The 19,120-nt window shown below is 43.1% G+C and overlaps 1 protein-coding gene across 4 annotated transcripts in view; it reads left to right on the top strand.

Moving 5' to 3' along the window:
- Positions 1–19,120, top strand: part of pomt2 (protein-O-mannosyltransferase 2) — a 230,678-nt gene that overhangs the window by 4,185 nt on the left and 207,373 nt on the right. For all 4 annotated transcript variants that reach the window (XM_043701478.1, XM_043701476.1, XM_043701477.1 and 1 more), the window contains exon 2: positions 10,554–10,638. In XM_043701478.1, the coding sequence (XP_043557413.1) occupies positions 10,554–10,638 (85 nt within the window). The remainder of the gene's footprint in view (positions 1–10,553; positions 10,639–19,120) is intronic.

The raw sequence follows: 19,120 nt of genomic DNA on the forward strand, positions 1-19,120 counted from the left end.
CATATGGTGTTTTGGCTTTCATTAACATGGGGATTGAGTTTAAGAGTCGTGAGATCTTGTTGCAGCTCTATAAAACTTTGGTTAGACCGCACTTGGAATACTGCGTCCAGTTCTGGTCGCCCTATTATAGGAAAGATGTGGATGATTTGGAGAGGGTTCAGAGGAGGTTTACCAGGATGCTGCCTGGACTGGAGGGCTTATCTTATGAAGAGAGGTTGACTGAGCTCGTATTTTTTTTCATTGGAGAAAAGGAGGAGGAGAGGGGACCTAATTGAGGTATACAAGATAATGAGAGGCATAGATAAAGTCGATAGCCAGAAACTATTTCCAAGGGCAGAAATGGCTAACACGAGGGGTCATAGTTTTAAACTGATTGGAGGAATGTATAGAGGGGATGTCAGAGGCGGATTCTTTACACAGAGAGTTGTGAGAGCGTGGAATGCGTTGCCAGCAGCAGTTGTGGAAGCAAGGTCATTGGGGACATTTAAGAGACTCCTGGACATGCATATGGTCACAGAAATTTCAGGGTGCTTACTGAGGATCAGTGGTCGGCACAACATCGTGGGTGAAGGGCCTGTTCTGTGCTGTACTGTTCTATGTTCGATAAAAGGATGAGGTTCTGATAGCCCTTTTAGGAAGCTATGAAAGAGATTGTTGCACAGGTCCTGTTTTTCAATAATGTCAAGATTACTTGGGAGGCACAGTGGCTCAGGAGTTAACACTGCCTCACAGTTCCAGGGACCGAGATCGATTCCGACTTTGGGTGACTGACTGGAGTTTGCATGTTCTTCCTGTGATTTTCTGCTGGCTGCTCTGGAATGCAGGCTGATGGGCATAGGGTGGGGTGGGAGGCTTTGAGTGGGATGCGTTTTGGTGCGTTGGTGTGGATCCGATGAGCCGAATGGCCTTTGTCTACACTGAACGGATTCCTGATTTGACTTGCTGGGTGCTCGGGAGTGCAAGTTTGCAGGAATGCAAACAAGGGTGAGGTCCTGGAGGACTGGAAAATTGTTAATGTTGTCCCCTTGTCTAAGAAAGGTAGCAGTGACGACCAGGTAATGATAGATTGGTGAGTCTGACGTCAGTGGTAGGGAAGCTGCTGGAGAAGATAGTGAAAATGGGCTTATCAGTGATTGGCAACATGGTTTTGTGCAGGGAAAATCATGCCTTATCAACTTAATAGAATTATTTGAGGAAGTGACAAAGTTGATTGATGAGGGAAGGGCTATAGATGTCATACACATGGACTTTAGTAAGACATTTAATAAGGTTCCCCATGGTAGGCTGACAAGAGAAAGTGACGTCGCATGGGGTCCAGAGTGTACTTGCGAAATGGATCGAGAACTGACTGGGCAGCAGGAATCAGTAGTAGTGGAAGGGAGCATCACAAAATGGAGAACTGTGACCCAGTGGTGTCCCACAGGGATCTGTACTGGGACAACTGTTGTTTGTGATATACATAAATGATCTGTTGGAAGCTATATGTGGTTTGATTAGCAAGTTTGCAGATGACACTATGATTGATGGAGTAGCAGATTGTAGATAGATTGGAAAATTGGGCAGAGAAATGGCAGATCGAGTTCAACCTATGCTGGGGAAAACTGATATACAGAGAGATCTGGGTGTTCGAGTCCATTGTTCCCTGAAGGTGGTAACGCAGGTCAGTAGAGTGATCAAGAAGGCATACGGCATGCCTTCCTTCATCAGACGGGGTATTGAGTACAAGAGTTGGCAGGTCATGTTACAGTTGTATAAGAATTTGGTTCAGCCACATTTGGAATACTGCGTACAGTTCTGGTTGCCACATTACCAAAAGGGTGTGGATGCTTTGGAGAGGGTGCAGATGAGGTTCACCAGGATCTTGCCTCTTATGGAGGGTACTAGCTATGAAGAGAAGTTGAGTAGATTAGGATTATTTTCATTAGAAAGAAGGTGGTTGAGAGGGGACCTGATTGAGGTCTATAAAGTCATGAGAGGTATAGACAGGGTGGATAGCAAGAAGGTTTTTTCCCAGAGTGGGGGACTCGATTACTAGTGGGTCATGAGCTCAAAGTACGAGGGGAAAAGTTTAAGGGAGCTATGCATGGAAAGTTCTTTATGTAGAGGGTGATGGGTGCCTGGAATGCATTGCCAGCGGAGGTGGTAGGAGCAGAGATGGTAGCGTCATTTAAGATGTATCTAGACGGATGCATGAATGGTTTGGGGGCAGAGGGAAACACGTCCTAAGTCATAGAGATGTACAACACGCAAACAGACCCTTCGGTCCAACCAGCTCATGCGGACCAGACATCCCAATCCAATCTACTCCCACCTGCCAGCTCCCGGCCCATATCTCTCCAAACCCTTCCTATTCATATACCCATTCAAATGCTTATTAAATGTTGCAATTATACTAGCCTCCACCACTTTTATTTTAATGTGAATCAATGGGATCTTTTTATCAACAATGCCCATAGGTTTGATGCCTTTTGTTTTTCTCTTTAGTGCAAGTATTTTCACTTGGTGGATGTATGTTTGCTTGCTGAGCTGGAAGGTTCATCTCCAGACGTTTCGTTACCCTGCTAGGTAACATCTTCAGTGGGTCTCAGGTGAAGCAATCCTGAAAACTCCTGCTTTCAGTTTATGTTTTGGGTTTCTTTGGGTTGGTGATGTCATTTCCTGTGGTGCTGTTATTTCCTGAGGACTGGAGGATTGCTAATGTTGTGCCCTTGTTCAAGAAGGGTAGCAGAGATGACCCAGGTAATTATAGACCAGCAAGCCTTACTTCTGTTGTAGGAAAGGTTTGGAAAGGATTATGAGAGATAAGATTTATAATCCTCGAGCAAGCAACAATTTGATTTCAGATAGTCAACATGGTCTCATGAAGGGCAAGTCGTCTGTCACAAACCTCATTGAGTTTTCTGAAATGGTGACCAAGCATGTAGATGAGGATAGGGAATTGATGTGGTATACATGGACTTCAGTAAAGCCTTTGATAAGGTTCCACATGGTAGGCTGTAGGAGAAAATGCGGAGGCATGGGATTGAGGGTGATTTAGCAGTTTGGATTAGAAGCTGGCTTTCTGTAAGAAGGCAGCGAGTGATGGTTGATGGAAAACATGCAGCCTGGAGTCCAGTTACTAGTGGTGTGCCACAAGGATCTGTTTTGGGACACTGCTGTTTGTCATTTTTATACATGATTTAGCTGCAGGCATAGGTGGATGGGTTAGTAAATTTGCAGACAAGACTAAAGTCAGTGGAGTAGTGGACAGTACTCCTCCATCGCCAGACCACAGCAACACAACGGCTGGAGGAAGAGCACCTCATCTTCCGCCAAGGAACCCTCCAACCACAAGGGATGAACTCAGATTTCTCCAGTTTCCTCTTTTCCCCTCCCCCCACCCTTGTCTCAGTCCCAACCCTCGAAGTTCATGCCCGAAACATCGATTCTCCTGCTCCTTGGATGCTGCTGCGCTTTTCCAGCAACACATTTTCAGCTCTGATCTCCAGCATCTGCAGTCCTCACTTTCTCCTAGAAGTAGTGGACAGTTTGGAAGAATGTTGCAGGGGGACTTGGATAAACTGCAGAATTGGGCTGAGAGGTGGCAAATGGAGTTCAATGCAGCTAAATCTCCAGCATCTGCAGTCCTCACTTTCTCCTAGGAGTTTGGAAGAATGTTGCAGGGGGACTTGGATAAACTGCAGAATTGGGCTGAGAGGTGGCAAATGGAGTTCAATGCAGCTAAATGTGAGGTGATGCACTTTGGGAAGGCAGAGTACTGGGTCAATGGAAAGATTCTTGGTAGTGTGGATGTGCAGAGGGCTCTAGGAGTCCATGCGCATAGATCCCTGAAAGTTGCCACCCAGGTGGATAGTGCTGTTAAGAAGGCATACGGTGTGTTAGGTTTTATTGGTAGAGGGATTGAGTTCCGGAACCGCAATATCATGCTGCAACTGTACAAAACGCTAGTGCGGCCACACTTGGAATATTGTGTACAGTTCTGGTCCCCATATGTCGGGAAGGATGTGGAAGCATTGGAAAAGGTGCAGAGGACATGTACCAGGATGTTGCCTGGTCAAGAGGGGAGGTTTTTTGAGGAAAGGCTGAGCGACTTGGGTCTGTTCTCATTAGAAAGAAGGCGGCTAAGGGGGGATTTCATAAAGACATATAAGATGATCAGAGGATTAGATAGGATAGACAGAGAGAAACATTTTCCTCGGATGATGACTTCAGCTTGTACGTGAGGGTATAATGACAAATTGAGGGGTGATCGATTTAAGACAGATGTCGGAGGCAAGTTCTTTACGCAGAGAGTGGTAAGGGCATGGAATGCCCTGCCTGCCAATGTAGTTAACTCAGCCACATTAAGAAGATTTAAACAATCCTTAGATAAGCACATGGATGATTTTGGGATAGTGTAGGGGAACAAGCTGAGAATAATTGACAGGTCGGCGCAACATTAAGGGCTGAAGGGCCTGTTCTGCGCTGTATTGTTCTACGTTCTAAGTCACTTCCTGTTCCTTTTCTCAGGGGTTGGAATGCCATGTTTCTCAGAGTTGTCATGCGTGTCTTTGTTTGGCTTGTCTTCAGATGGATGTGTTGTCCCAGTCGAATGTGGATGTCCTTCCTCATTCATATGTGAGGATACTCGTGAGAGACGGGCATGTTGTTTTGTGGCTAGTTGGTGTTAGTGTATCCTGGTGGCTAGTTTTCTGCTTGTTTGTCCAATGTAGTGTTTGTTACAGTCCTTGCATGGTATTTTGTAAATGACATTAGTTTTGCTTGTTGTCTGTATAGGATCTTTCAAGTTCATTAGCTGCTGTTTTAGTGTGTTGGTGGGTTTGTGGGCTACCATGATGCCAAGGGGTCTGAGTAGTCTGGCAGTCATTTCTGAAATGTCTTTGATGTAGGGGAGAGTAGCTAGGATTTCTGGATGTATTTTATCTGCTGGTTTGGGTTTGGTGCTGAGAAATTGGCAGACTGTGTCCATTGGGTACCCATTCTTTTTGAATACACGGTATAGCTGATTTTGTTTTGTGGTGGAGGCTAGTACAATTGCAACATTTAAAAGGCATCTGAATAGGTTTATGAATGGGAAGGGTTTGGAGGGATATGGGCCAGGTGCTGGCAGATGGGACTAGATTGGGTTGGGATATCTGGTCGGTAAGGATGAGTTGGACCGAAGGGTCTGTTTCCGTGCTGTACATCTCTATGACTTCTTCTGGCAGCTCTTTCCACATACGCACCACCTCCGTGTGAAAACGTTACCCCTTGGATCTCTTTTATATCTTTCCCCTCTCACCCTAAACCTATGCTCTCTAGTTCTGGACTCCCCCACCCCAGGGAAAAGATTTTGTCTATTTACCCTATCCATGCCTCTCATGATTTTATAAACCTTTGAGGTCACCCCTCAGCCCCCCGACGCTCTAGGGAAAACAGGCCCAGCCTATTCAATTTCTCCTTAAAGCTCAAATCCTCCAACACTGGCAACATTCTTATAAATCTTTTTAGAACCCTTTCAAGTTTCACAACATCCTTCTGAACCAATGTCCTGTACAGCTGCACTATGACCTCTCTATTCCTGCACTCAATACTCTGACCAATAAAGGAAAGTATACCAAATGCCGCCTTTATTATCCTATCTGTCTGCGTCTCCACTTTCAAGGAGCGATGAACCTGCACTCCAAGGTCTCTTTGTTCAGCAACACTCCCTCGGACCTTACCATTAAGTGTATAAGTCCTGCTAAGATTTGTTTTCCCAAAATGCACCACCTCAACATTTATCTGAATTAAACTCCATCTGCCACTTCTCAGCCAATTGGCCCATCTGGTTCAGATCCTGTGGTAATCGGAGGTAACCTTCTCCGCTGTCCATTACACCTCCAATTTTGGTGTCATCTGCAAACTTACTAACTGTACCTCGCATCCAAATCATTTATGTAAATGACAAAAAGTAGAGGACCCAGCACCGATCCTTGTGGCACTCCACTGATCACAAGCCTCCAGTCTGAAAAACAACCCTCCTCCACCCACTGTCTACTACCTTTGTGCCATTTCTGTATCCAAATGGATGGCTCTCCCTGTATTCCATGACATCCAGCCTTGCTAATCAGTCTCCCATGGGGATCCTTGTCCAATGCCTTATTGAAAAGTTCATGGTAGATCATGTCTACCGCTCTGCCCTTGTCAATCCTCTGTTATTTCTTCAAAAAAACCCAGTCAAGTTTGTGAGACACGATTTCCTGTGCACAAAGTCATGTTGACTATCCCTAATCAGTTCTTGCCTTTCCAAGTACATGTACATCCTGTCCTTCAGGAATCCTTCCAACAACTTGGCCGCCATCGATGTCAAGCTTACTAGTCTATAGTTCCCTGGCTTGTCCTTATCACCTTTGTTAAATAGTGGTACGTTAGTCAATCTCCAGTCTTTGGGCACCTCACCTGTGACTATCGATGATACAAATATCTCCGCAAGAGGCCCAGCTATCACTTCCCTAGCTTCCCACAAATTTCAAGGGTTCCCCTGATCAGGTCCTGGGGATTTATCCACTTTTATGCATTTCAAGACATCCAGCACTACCTCCTCTGTAATATGGACATTTATCAAGTTGTCACCATCTATTTCCCTAGATTCTAAACTTTCCATGTCCTTTTCCACAGTAAACACTGATGCAAAATGTGTGGCGTGGGTAGGGTATGGTAGCTTGCAGTTGGTGACATTTCCATATATCTACTGCCTTTTGCTTTCATGGTTGAGAGTTTGGAAGTTGCTATCCAATGAACCTTAGTGAAATTCTGCAGTATATCTTATGGATATTACATTCTGCTGCTATTGACCATTACTGATGGAGACAGTGGATCATTATGAATGTGGAAGAAAGTGATGACTGCAGGTGGTGGAGATCAGAGTTGGAAGTGTGTTGCTGGAAAAGCACAGTTGGTCAGGCATTATCCGAGGAGCAGGAGAATCGGCATTTCGAACATAAGCTTTTCCTCACGAATGAGGCTTGTGGGCCAAAGTGGGCTGAGAGACAAATGGGAGGGGGGTGGTGGACTGGCGAGAAGCTAGCTGAGAATGTGATAGGTAGATGAAGGTGTGGGTGAAGGTAATTGGTAGGAGAGGAAGGTGGAGTGGATAGATGGGAAGGAAGATGGACGCGTTGGACAGGTCGAGAGGGCGGTGCTGAGTTTTAAGGTTGAATCTGGGATCAGGTGGGGGGGAAGGGAAATGAGAAAACTGGTAAAATCCGCATTGATCCCATGTGATTGGAGTGTCCAAGGCAGAATATGCGTTCTTCCTCCAGGCATCAGGTGGTAATGGTTTGGAGGTGGAGGAGGTGCAAGACTGCATGTCCTTAGGGGAGTGGGAGGGCAAGTTCAAGTCTTCAGTCATGGGCGGTGGGTTTGTTTCATTGTGTGTACCAGAAGTGTTCTTTAAAGGGTTCCGCAAGTAGGCATCCTGTCTTGCCAAAGTAGAGGAGACCATGTTTAGGGATGTGGTGCCAATGAGCAGGCGGCTTTGTCTTGAACATCGATGGAACTACACATATCAAGGCCATAAGATATAGGAGCAAAATTAGACCACTTGGCTCTGCCATTCGATCACGGCTGATTGTTTTTCAACCCCATTCTTCTGCCTTTTCCCAGTAATGCTTGATCCCATTATCAATCAGGAACATATCTATCTCTGTCTTAATTACATTCAATGACTTGGCCTCCGCAGCCCTCTGCGGTAATGTGTTCCATAGATTAGCTACTCTGGCTGAAGGAATTCCTTCTCATCTCAGTTCTAAAAGGTTGTCCCATGACTTTGAGGCTGTGCCTTTTGGTCCTCACTTGGCGTCCTAGTGGAAACATCTCCACATCCACTCTATCCAGGCAAGTGGGGAGGATTCCATTGCATTCCAACTTGTTTCTTGTAGATCGTGGAAGGGCATCAAGCGAAAAGTGAGTTTCTTGCAGTATGTTGCAAGCTATACTTGTAGCCACAGTATTTATGTGGCAAATTCGTTCACTTTCTGGTTAATGGTAACCACTGGGATGTTGTTAGTGGGTATTCAGAAAAATAATGCCATTTTATTCAAGGGAGAATGGTGAGGTTTGTTTCTTGTTGGAGCTGGACATTGCTAGACATTTCTGTGACGTGATTGTTACTTGCGACTTGTCAGTCCAAACCTTGATATTGTCCAAATCTTGCTGCATTTGGCATGGGATGCTTCAGCATCTGAAGAGCTGTAAATGATGCTGAACATTGTGCACTCATCAATGAACATCCCTGCTTCTGACTTCATGATAGAGAGAAGGTAATTGATGAAGCAGCTGAATATGGTTGAGCCTAGGGCTCTACCCAAAGGAAGCCCATATCAAAGTTCTGGAGCTGCGATGACTGACCTCTAACAACCACAAACATCTTTCTTTGCATCAAGTACAACTCCACCTGAGAACAGAGAGGTTTCTCTGATTCCAGTTCTGCTCGGGTTCCTTCCATCACTTTGATGATGGAAAGTATACTGACTGGGTGGTAATTGTTGGTTTGGATGTGTCCTTTTTGTAAAGGGAGAAAGAGAGGACTACAGACGCTGGATATCAGTCGAGAGTGTGGTGCTGGAAAAGTACAGCAGGTCAGGCAGCATCTGAGAAGCAAGAGAGTCAACGTTTCCTGGTGAAAGGCTTGTGCCCGAAACGTTGATTCTCCTGCTCCTCTGATGCTGCCTGATCTGCTGTGCTTTTCCAGCATCACACACTCGACTGCTTTTTGTAAGTAATCATATGTTGGCAATTTCCACATTGATAGATCGCTGTTTGACTCGTGGGAGCACAGCTAATTTTGAAGCACAAGATTTCAGTACTATTACAAGAATGTTGTAAGTTTCTTCACCGATCAGTGACTCCACACAAAATAAACCCCTGAAAACAATCAGATTACCTTAAGGCTGGCATTTGTGATGCTGGGAACCTGACCAGGCTAAGAATGATTGCTGTCTTCTATTTTGGCTAAAGATTGTTCATCTCAGTCTCTGGAATAATTGCAGTTGTTCCTCAGGATTGTGTCCAAGGCTCAACCATCTTTGATGACCTTCCCTCAGTGTAAGATTGAAGGAAATTAAGTGATTTAAGGACACTGAGATTTGGCCTGGTTAGGGTGGAAAGGCAGATTGGGAATTCACTGCAGACTTGGGTGGAGGACTTCTGACCGTTACACAACCTTATGATTTGTCTCAATAAGAAATCTTGGAAAACTTTTTAATATTTGTCCAAGTGATGTAAGCATTGCTGGCATTGCCAGTCTCTATTACAGTGGTCAGAAGTCGTAGGTCAAACCAGCTAAGAACTGCAAATTTCTTTCACTAAAGGGCATTAATGAATCTGGTAAGTTTTTTTGTGATCAACTTTGGTGCCATAGTTGCTTGGAGTGACTTTACATTTTTGAAGTGGCAACATATGTATCATCGACAAAATGTACTTGTAAAAACTCTTCAGGGCTCTTTGGACACCACTTTTAAAACAGTGGCCTCTATCCCACTGAAGGTCAAGGGTCGCAGAAGAATTTGAACACCACCCCTTTCAAGTTCATTCCAAGGCATATACCACCATAAATTGGAACTCTATCAATGTTCCTTGACTCGCTAAGTTTAAATCCACGAGGTAAAAACAAGGACTGCTGATGAAGGGCTTTTGTCTGAAACGTCAATTTTCCTGCTCCTCAGATGCTGCCTGACCTGCTGTGCTTTTCCAGCACCACTCTAATCTAGCTAAGTTTAAATCCTGGAACTGTTTTCTGAACAGTACTATGGCTTCCCTCCATCATTGCAAGTGCTCAACCACCAGGCCAGAATATACCTGTCTTTTTCTTTTGTTGACTTGCCATATCTAGGCAATTTTCCACCTTGTTGGGGTGGCAGTGCAGTAGCTATATTGGAACAGCTTGGGTAATGGTGCAGCTAACTTTGAAGCATCAGTGTTAGGTTTTGTGACGACTGTGTTATCTGGGACAAAAAGCTTTTGCTGTACCCAATTTCTTCAGTCCTTTCTTTGTTATGTGGAATGAATCAAATTAACAATGGTGGTTGGTACTGATTGAGTCTCTCTGATCATGGAGTTCTGGAAAAGATGCACTCAAATTTAGGATATAAGGACATGTTTCTTTTTTCATTTGAAAGTGAGACAACTTAATACCAATGGTCCTATCCAGTGAGGATGGGAACTCATCCATTTTGAAAATCACCTGAATGACATTTGTAAGCCAAGTGTCAAGATCAAAAATATTTAAATTTCTTAAACTGTGAAGACCAAAGATTTGTCAGGAATGAGAATTATTTTTAAAGAAGGGTTAGATTTTTCTTATCTGGATTAGTGCAAGGGCTGACTGAAATACGTGCAAGCACGGTCAGATGGAACTGTTGTCTATGAGCAAAAACAGGGCAAAGTACTTGCAGGATGGACGTTGTTGGGTTGGAATGATTTTGTTCTCATTCGCATGCAGACTCCCTTAGCTATGCAAGTTAAGTTAATGATTAATCTATGGGAAAGAGTATATTTGAAATCCAGTGTCATATTATGTTTTATCTTTGCAGTTGGGATGAAACTCACTTTGGAAAAATGGGAAGTTACTACATTAATCAAACGTTTTTTTTTGATGTTCATCCTCCACTAGGCAAGGTATGGATATTTTTATGTATACATATAGAATTAACAACAATACATCATTGATTGTGGATGTATTAGCAACTGTTTTGTATCTTTAATGATCATGTATTTTAAATATTCCCACAACCTGAAATATTTTCTCTACCTCCTACTCTTTCCAACCCATTCATAATGTTCATAATGCACTCAGTCTTCTCTTTTGAAGACACTTTTTGTGAATGGCTGAAATCTCACTTCTGGTGCGATCTTTGTAACCACCTTTACTGCTGTCTCTGTTGCTATTGTGTCCTGTTGATTGTATAGTGATCTGCTTTGTGCACAGTGGTTAGTGTGACTTGCCTGACTCCTAAGCACAAAATGACTTGACTGCTTTTTTTTATATAGATATTTTTATTGAAAATTTAACATATTTTTACAAGTTTACAAATTTAAAAAAAACCCAAGTATAAACATTGATATACAATTAAATCTTAAATAAATAATAACCAAAATTTAACAAAAGAAAAATACCGAGGGAAAAGAAAACAAAACTCAACTACTAATCTAACCTACAACTAACCAGAGTGTATAATTAAGTCTCTTACATTATTCAAATAAGAGAAAGAAAAACTGACAGTTAACACAGAAATTGGGTAGTGAGATACATGCTGGGACGTATTAACATCAAATCGTAACAAAACCCATATTCGTGTGGGATTCCTCTCCCAAGGGGCCCCGGACCAGCCAGGTTCGCCATCTCAATTAAATAAAAGCCCTTGTTAGGATGGCCGAAATATCTGTATTTACATAATTCAAGAAGGGCTGCCATATTTTATGGAATAATGCAGTCTTTTGGTGCACCATATTTGTAAAGAAGTCAAGGGAAATACATTCCATCATTAATCTGTGCCAATTTGAAAGTCCAGCGGGTCCCTCAGCCACCCAGTTTACCAAAATATTTTTCCTTGCACAGAAAGAGAGAATAGAAAATAATCTCTTCCCGTGCATATCCAGGGAGGGTAAGTTCGAAAAGCCCAAAAGGAGAGATACAGGGTCCACTCTAATTTCCATTCCTAAAATTTCTGTCAGAGCACTTACTATTTTAGTCCAGTATCTACGGATCTTATGACAGGTCCATAGGCAATGTACAGGAGTGCCCACCTCTCTTTTACATGTGGGACACATTGGAGGTATTCCTGCCTTAAATTTTGCCAATCGATCCGGTGCTATATGGGCCCTATGGAGTACCTTCAACTGAATGGCCTGAGTTCTGTTGCAGATGGTGATTCTTCTGGCGTTTTCCCAAATCTCATTCCATGTTTCTATAGAGATTTCTAGTCCCAAATCCTGATCCCATGTTTTAAGCAGATTGTCCATATCTCCCGATACTTCATCATGTAGTAAATGATAAATAGTAGTGACGGAAGATACCCCCATTGGCCATAGCACTCTACGTTCTCTATCTGATTTATAAAGACTATCTAATAAAGCAATCTCCTTCTGTATGTAATCTCGAATTTGGAAGTATCGAAAGAGGTCTCCATTAGGTAATCCAAATTTCTGATCCACTGTTCAAAAGACATTAGGACCTCTTCTTTAAACAGATCCCCTAAACAGGAGATATCCCTGGATCTCCAGAGTTTGAAAGTGGCATCTGTAAGCCCCGGGTGAAATCCCCATGCTCCGATCGTGGGATGTTTTATGTGAGTTGCCCTCATTTTGCCGCATTATATTCCAAGCTTTAATTATGTTTAGTATTATAGGGTTTTGACAGTGATCCGTAATGATTTTCCTCTTGTCTGAAAATAAAAGGTTAATAAGTGGGCATTTTACTTGAGGAGCCTCGATGTCCAGCCAGATTGGGTCTTGTCTGACCCGCAATCAATCAGCTATGTAACTTAATAGGGAACTTAACTGATATTTCCTAAAATCTGGGAAGTTCAATCCTCCCCTTGCCTGTGGAAGCTGTAGCTTCTTCAGCTTAATGAGGGGCCGTCTATGATTCCAGATAAAGGAACCCAACCAGCCATATAATTTACGTAGTGCCAGCCTCGGCAGCATCACCGGAAGCATTCTCATAGGGTATTGGAGACGGGGCATGACATTCATTTTAATTAGTGCTATTCTACCCAGCCAGGAAATTGGAAGGTTTCCCCATCGCTGGAGGTCCTGCCTTATCCTTTCCAGTAAATGCACAAAGTTAACCTTGTATAACTGACCAAATACTGGGGCAATAAAAATGCCTAAATATAAGAAACCCTCCAGGGACCACCGAAAGGGAAAGTGGGATCCGTCCACTAAGTGGGGTATCATAGCAAGGCCACCCATTGGCATAGCCTCTGATTTTGAGAAATTTATTTTGTAGCCTGAAAATACACTAAGTGTATTAATAACTTGGATTAAGCGAGGTACAGACATCAGAGGATTACTGAGGAATAGAAGAACATCATCTGCATAAAGAGTAATTTTATGTTTACCTGTACCAATCTTCGGGGCTGTTTATATTAGGGTCAGCCTGTTTAGCTTCTGCTCGTGGTTCAATTATTAGCGTAAATAGCAATGGTGAGAGAGGACATCCCTGACGGCAGCCCCTATCCACACTGAAGCTAGCCGAGCCTAATCCATTGGTAATCACAACTGCTTTGGGATCACTATACAATGTTGAGACCCATTTGGTAAACACCTTTCCAACGCCAAACCTTTCCAATGTGTAAAACAAATATGACCGTTCAACCCTGTTGAATGCCTTTTCCGCGTCTAATGAGACTACTACTCCTGGTATCTTTCCCTGATGGCAGGCTTGAATCACATTCAAAACCCTTCTAATATTATTGGATGATCTACGGCCCTTAATAAACTCCGTCTGATCCTCCGTTATAATATGTGGCAATACCCTTTCTAGCCTCAATGCTAACGTTTTAGAGAGGATTTTAAAATCTACATTTAGCAAGGATATTGGTCTGTATGACGCGCAATCTTCTGGGTCCTTTCCATTTTTAAGGTTGAGAGATATTTGGCTCTTTCAGCGAAGGCGGGAGACAGCCCTGACTGTATGAATAGTTATACATTTCCATAAGTGGACCAGCCAATATTTCTGTAAATTCTTTATAGAATTCAGCTTGAAAGCCATCTGGGCCAGGTGCCTTACCGCTCTGAAGTTTTTTTTGGATTGTTAGGGGAACATTTAAGACCGATACCTGTTCTGGAGTTAGGTCCGGAAAGGTCAGGTTTTTAACAAATGACTGCATCCTCCTAGTCCTGTCTTCACAATCCTGCGATTTATACAAATCAGAATAAAATTTTCTAAAGATTGCATTAATTCTTTTATGATCATGAGTCAAAATACCCGTACTTTCCTTGATAGACGTGATGGTTTGAGGGGCCTTCTTTTTCTTTGCAAGAAAATGAAGGCCCCTCAAATGCTAAGTATCAACAGGTTTATCGCCAAATTTGTTTTGTGTTGCAAATAATATTTCCCTCTTAGCCGCTTGGGTAAGCGTGGTGTTTAAAGCTGTCCTAAGGGCCGTAATCCTTTGCAATTTGATTATAGAAGGTCTATCAGCGTATGCTGTTTCAGCTGCTTTTAAGCGAGCTTCGAGCAGATGCTGTTGTTCTCCCTTTAATTTTTTCTGGGTCGCTGAGTAGGAGATGATCAAACCTCGCGCGTAAGCTTTGATGGTCTCCCACATCATTGAGGGTTGCTAGCCGTACCTAAATTAATTTCCAAAAAAGTTTTAAATTCTTGAGAGAAGTACTTTACAAATTTACTGTCTTTCATCAGGAATGGGTCCATACGCCAATGCTGAGGGGATGTCCCATTGTTCCTCGCCTTGGTTTCCATATATACAGCAGCATGGTCGGAAATTGCTATACTGCCTATTTTACAGGATGATATGGAATTTTAAAAAATCGAGGGGGCAAAAAACATATCAATTCTGGTGTGACATTTTTGTGGATTGGTGTAAGAAGAAAAATCTCTGCCCTGTGGATGAAGACATCTCCATACATCTACTAGTCCTAATTCTTTGTTCAAATCCACCAGTTGTCTAGATCTGGGAGAAAGTCCTGCAGCACTCTTGGGAATCCTATCTATTTCTGGATCCATAATACAATTAAAGTCTCCCCCTATAATTGTATGATGAGCACCGAGAGCCATCAATTTTGAGAAGGCTTCTGTTATAAATTTAAAAGGACGTGCCGGGGGGGCAATACAAATTTAAAATCCTATATTCCTCTCCATTTATAAGGGCTTTAATCAGAATATATTGTCCAGATTAGTCTTTTATCTGATTTAGGATTTTGAGAGGGAAATTCTTCCGAATAAGAATAACAACTCTCCTGCTTTTTGAGCTAAAAGAAGAAAAAAAGGCCTGATCAAATCCACCCTGTCGTAATTTCAAGTGTTCTTTATCCAATAAGTGTGTCTCCTATAGAAGAGCTGTATCAATCCTTTCTTTCGGTTTGATTAATATTTTCTTCCTTTTGACTGGCGAATTACTCCCCTTGACATTCCAGGTGCACCACTTAACTGACTGATCAACCATAATCGTCCGGGCCAATCTGAGACCCCTCGGGAGGGGAAACCCTATCCAGAACATCCCGAGCATAGAGCATATAAAATTCACAAAAATAAAGGCTCTCTAATACACTCTCAACAGTATAATAAAAAACTATTTCTAAATAATAAAAAAAATGAAACATATTTAAATGGAGATTTTCCCCCTTGTTCCCAGGGGATATCACTTCCTTTCCAAAAGTCCATTGTATCTTCTCCCAACCAGTGCCCCACCCTTGACCCAGGCGCTCCTCAATAGGATGGAGAAAATTCAAATATACTACAGAGCTAGAGTTAACAGTGAGCACCCTACCCCCACCCACACCAACACCTGGAGATATTTGGTAATGTTAATACCATGTATAAACATATATAACTATAAAATTACAGCCTCAACAAGTAATAATTAAATATAGTAATACAAAGTAACAAGGGAAATCAACCCTGCTCCTAAAGACAGATAAAATAGGATAAGGTAACCACTTCCCCCCACCAACATTAACTAGACCCCCCGGCAAATAAAAAAAAAGGGAGAAAATCGCTAAGTAGAGAACAAATAAATAAATCCCTCTCCCCACACCCCCAAGATAATATTAAACAGTAGGGTAAAAAAAAGGGATTAATATATAAAATTAAGATGTAAACCGAAGCGGGGGGGAAAGCAAAACAACATCAATTAACTCTTACAATTTATCTAAGAGAGTCCAAAAATTCCTTGGCCTTTTCCGGCAATCCGAAGTTATACACGGACCCTTCGTAGTTGAAGCGTAGCGTCGCTGGGTAACGCAAGGAGTACTGAATATTTAAGTCCCTTAAACACTTCTTCGCTTCATTAAACGCCTTCCTTTGTCGGACCAGAGCTGGGAAAAAGTCCTGGAATAACATGATCTTGGATCCTTTATAGATCATGGCTTGGGGATCTTTACCAAGGTTTCTGGAGGCTTCTAGGAGGATCTATCTCTCCTTGTAGCTCTGCAGCCGGAACAGGACCGGGCGTGGGCGCTGGTTCGAGCCGGGCCAGTGTGTTGCAACCCGGTAGGCCCATTCCACCCATACCTGGCCTGATCCAGCCTCCAGATTTAAAAGCTGTGGCAGCCACTGTTCGAGAAACGCTGTAAGCTGGCCTTCCTCTTCCGTTCGGGAAGGCCCAGCAAACGAATATTTTTTTCGACGACCTTTAGCTCCGCCCCTCCTTTCCTTGATTTCCTTGATGTCTCGGTCGCGCTTCTGTAGCAGGGCCGAGAATAAGTCCCATCAGATTCGGGACTCTTCAATGAAAGCATCGCTCTTCACATCCAGTTTGGAGATTATTTCCACAAGGCTCCCCATTGTAGGTAAGTCCCCCAGGGCGGCTGCGGATGCCTCTGCTGCAGCTGGAGAGGGTGGGGGAGGGGTTCCTGCTTGCTGAGAGCTGTGGGCTCCCTTCCCTTTAGTCATTTTTACTAAAGATGAGATTGTTTAAATTCAATACTAAGCAACTAATTACATTAAGTAAAAACTATTTTAAGTGATTTGGTGAGTGTGGTGGGGGTGGGTGACCCACTTTGCCCAAGTCTTGGGAGGAGCACTGTAGACTCAGACTTGCTGGGTCGCTGCCATCTTGGATCCACTTGACTGCTTTTAATTTGTGTATCCTTAGACCTTATTACTACTTTTAGTTAAGAAAACCAGAAGAACTGTGGATGCTAGAAATCAGAAACAAAAACAGAAATTGCTGAAAGAAATCAGCAATGTGGCAGCATCTGTGGAGAGTACTCAGAGTTAATGTTTCAGGTCAAGTGATCCTCCTTCAGAACCCTAACCCTGGGCTGTGAAGAGGGGTCACTGGACACGAAATAGTAACTGCTTTCCAATCTGCACAGCTACTGTCTTTGCTGTTTGAGTTCAAGTATCTCTGGAAATTGTGTGTCGAAGAAACTCACAAACAGTGAAATTCACAGTTGACTTTGCAGGAACCTGTGTGGGAGAGTACACAGCATGGCAGTAGCTAAGTGCAAAGTTGCACATTTTAAAGTGTAACCTTGCTGTTCATTTTATTTCGTAAATATACAATAGTGAGTTGAGTGGGTTCTTCTTTGATTATATGGTTTATTGAGATGTATCTCTTGATTAACTTTTAAAAAATATAAAACATAGGTACTTGGTTATCCTGGAGCAATGTTCTTTAGAGCAGTAAGACTGCTTGTTTCTGGGTTTGTACATTATTAAAGTTTAATGATGGCCTTTAGTAGAATGATATGGTCTTCCTGTCGGTTAAAGGAGATTAGGGAGAGTTTCTATGTAGTGATGATTATGTAAGTGTGTTTTGTTGCAAATCCTGTCGGATTGTATGGATCGCAAGGTTTGTGAAGGTTTGTAGCTCAGGTTGAGGTTTAGGGTGTAGGTTTGCTCGCTGAGCTGTAGGTTTGATATCCAGACCCAGTACAACCCATGGACAAAACCAACGTCATCTATAAAATTCCATGCAAGGACTGCCACAAACACGACGTAGGACAAACAGGAAGAAAGTTAGCCACCAGGATACACGAACACCAGCTAGCCACAAAAAGATATGACCCCCTCTCCCTCATAGCCCTACACACCGATGAAAAATCCCCACCATTTCGACTGGGACTACACATCTGTCCTGGGAGAGGCTAAGCATAGACATGCCAGAGAATTCCTAGAGGCCTGGCATTCCAACCACAACGCCATAAACAAACACACAGATCTAGATACCATCTATCAACCGCTCAGAAAACGAACAGGAAATGACATCACCACAAATCCCAGGAACCCCATCCAGGTGAAAGATATAAATAGAAAGCAGGAGGCAACAGCTTCGCTTCACTTGGAGGTCGTCACTGATGATGTTACCCAGCCAGGTAATGAAACGTCTGGATATCAAACCTACAGCTCAGCGAGCAAACCTACACCCTAAATTGTATGGATCAGTTGAAGTGGCAGTTAGAGGCAGTGAGGAATTTACAGGAGTTGGCTGTTTAGTAAGGGAGAAAAATTGTGGATACGGTCAGGTAGATTGGTTATCTCCAGAAAAGGTAGGAGAGGGAGGCAGGTAGTACAGGAGTCTCCAATGGCTATCCCCATCTCAAACAAGTATGCTGTTTTGGAAAATGTAGGGAGTGATAGACTCTGAGGGGAATGTAGTAAGAACAGCCAAGTTCCTGGTACTGAGACTGTCTCTAATGTAACCAGGGGTATGTCAGGTTCCAAATGATCATTTGGGATAGGGGACTCTCTAGCTAGAAGCACAGATGGATGTTTGTGCAGCCGCCAATAGGAGGGTGTATTGCCTTCCTGGTGCCAGGATTAAGGATATCTTACTCAGGGTGTGGGATATTCTCAAAGGGGAGAGAGACCAGCAGGAAATTGTTATACACATTGGAGCTAATGACACAGTAAGAGAAAATAATGAGATTCCAAAGGGAGAGTAAAGGAAGTTATAGAGTCAGATGTACAGCACAGAAACAGACCATTCAGTCCAACTCGCCCAGATATCCCAAATTAATCTAGTCCCATTTGCCATCGCTTGGCCTGAATCCCTCTAAACCCTTCCTATTCATATTCCGATCCAGATGCCTTATAAATGTTGTAATTGTACCAGCCTCCACCACTTCCTCTGGCAGCTTGTTCCATACACACCCCACCCTCTGTGTGGAAAAAGTTGCCTATTAGGTCCCTTTTAAATCTTTCCCCCTCACCCTAAATTTATGTCCTCTCGTCCGGATTCCCCCAATTCTGGGAGAAGACCTTGCTTATTTAGCTATCCCATGCCCCTCATGATTTTATAAGCCTCCTATAAGGTCATGATTAGATTACTTTACAGTGTGGAAACAGGCCCTTCGGCCCAACAAGTCTACCGACCCGTCGAAGCGCTAACCACCCAGACCCATTCCCCTACAATTATGCCTTCACCTAACACTACGGGCAATTTAGCATAGCCAATTCACCTAACCTGCT

This window comes from Chiloscyllium plagiosum, chromosome 12 (assembly GCF_004010195.1).
Source record: "Chiloscyllium plagiosum isolate BGI_BamShark_2017 chromosome 12, ASM401019v2, whole genome shotgun sequence".
Taxonomy (NCBI): domain Eukaryota; kingdom Metazoa; phylum Chordata; class Chondrichthyes; order Orectolobiformes; family Hemiscylliidae; genus Chiloscyllium; species Chiloscyllium plagiosum.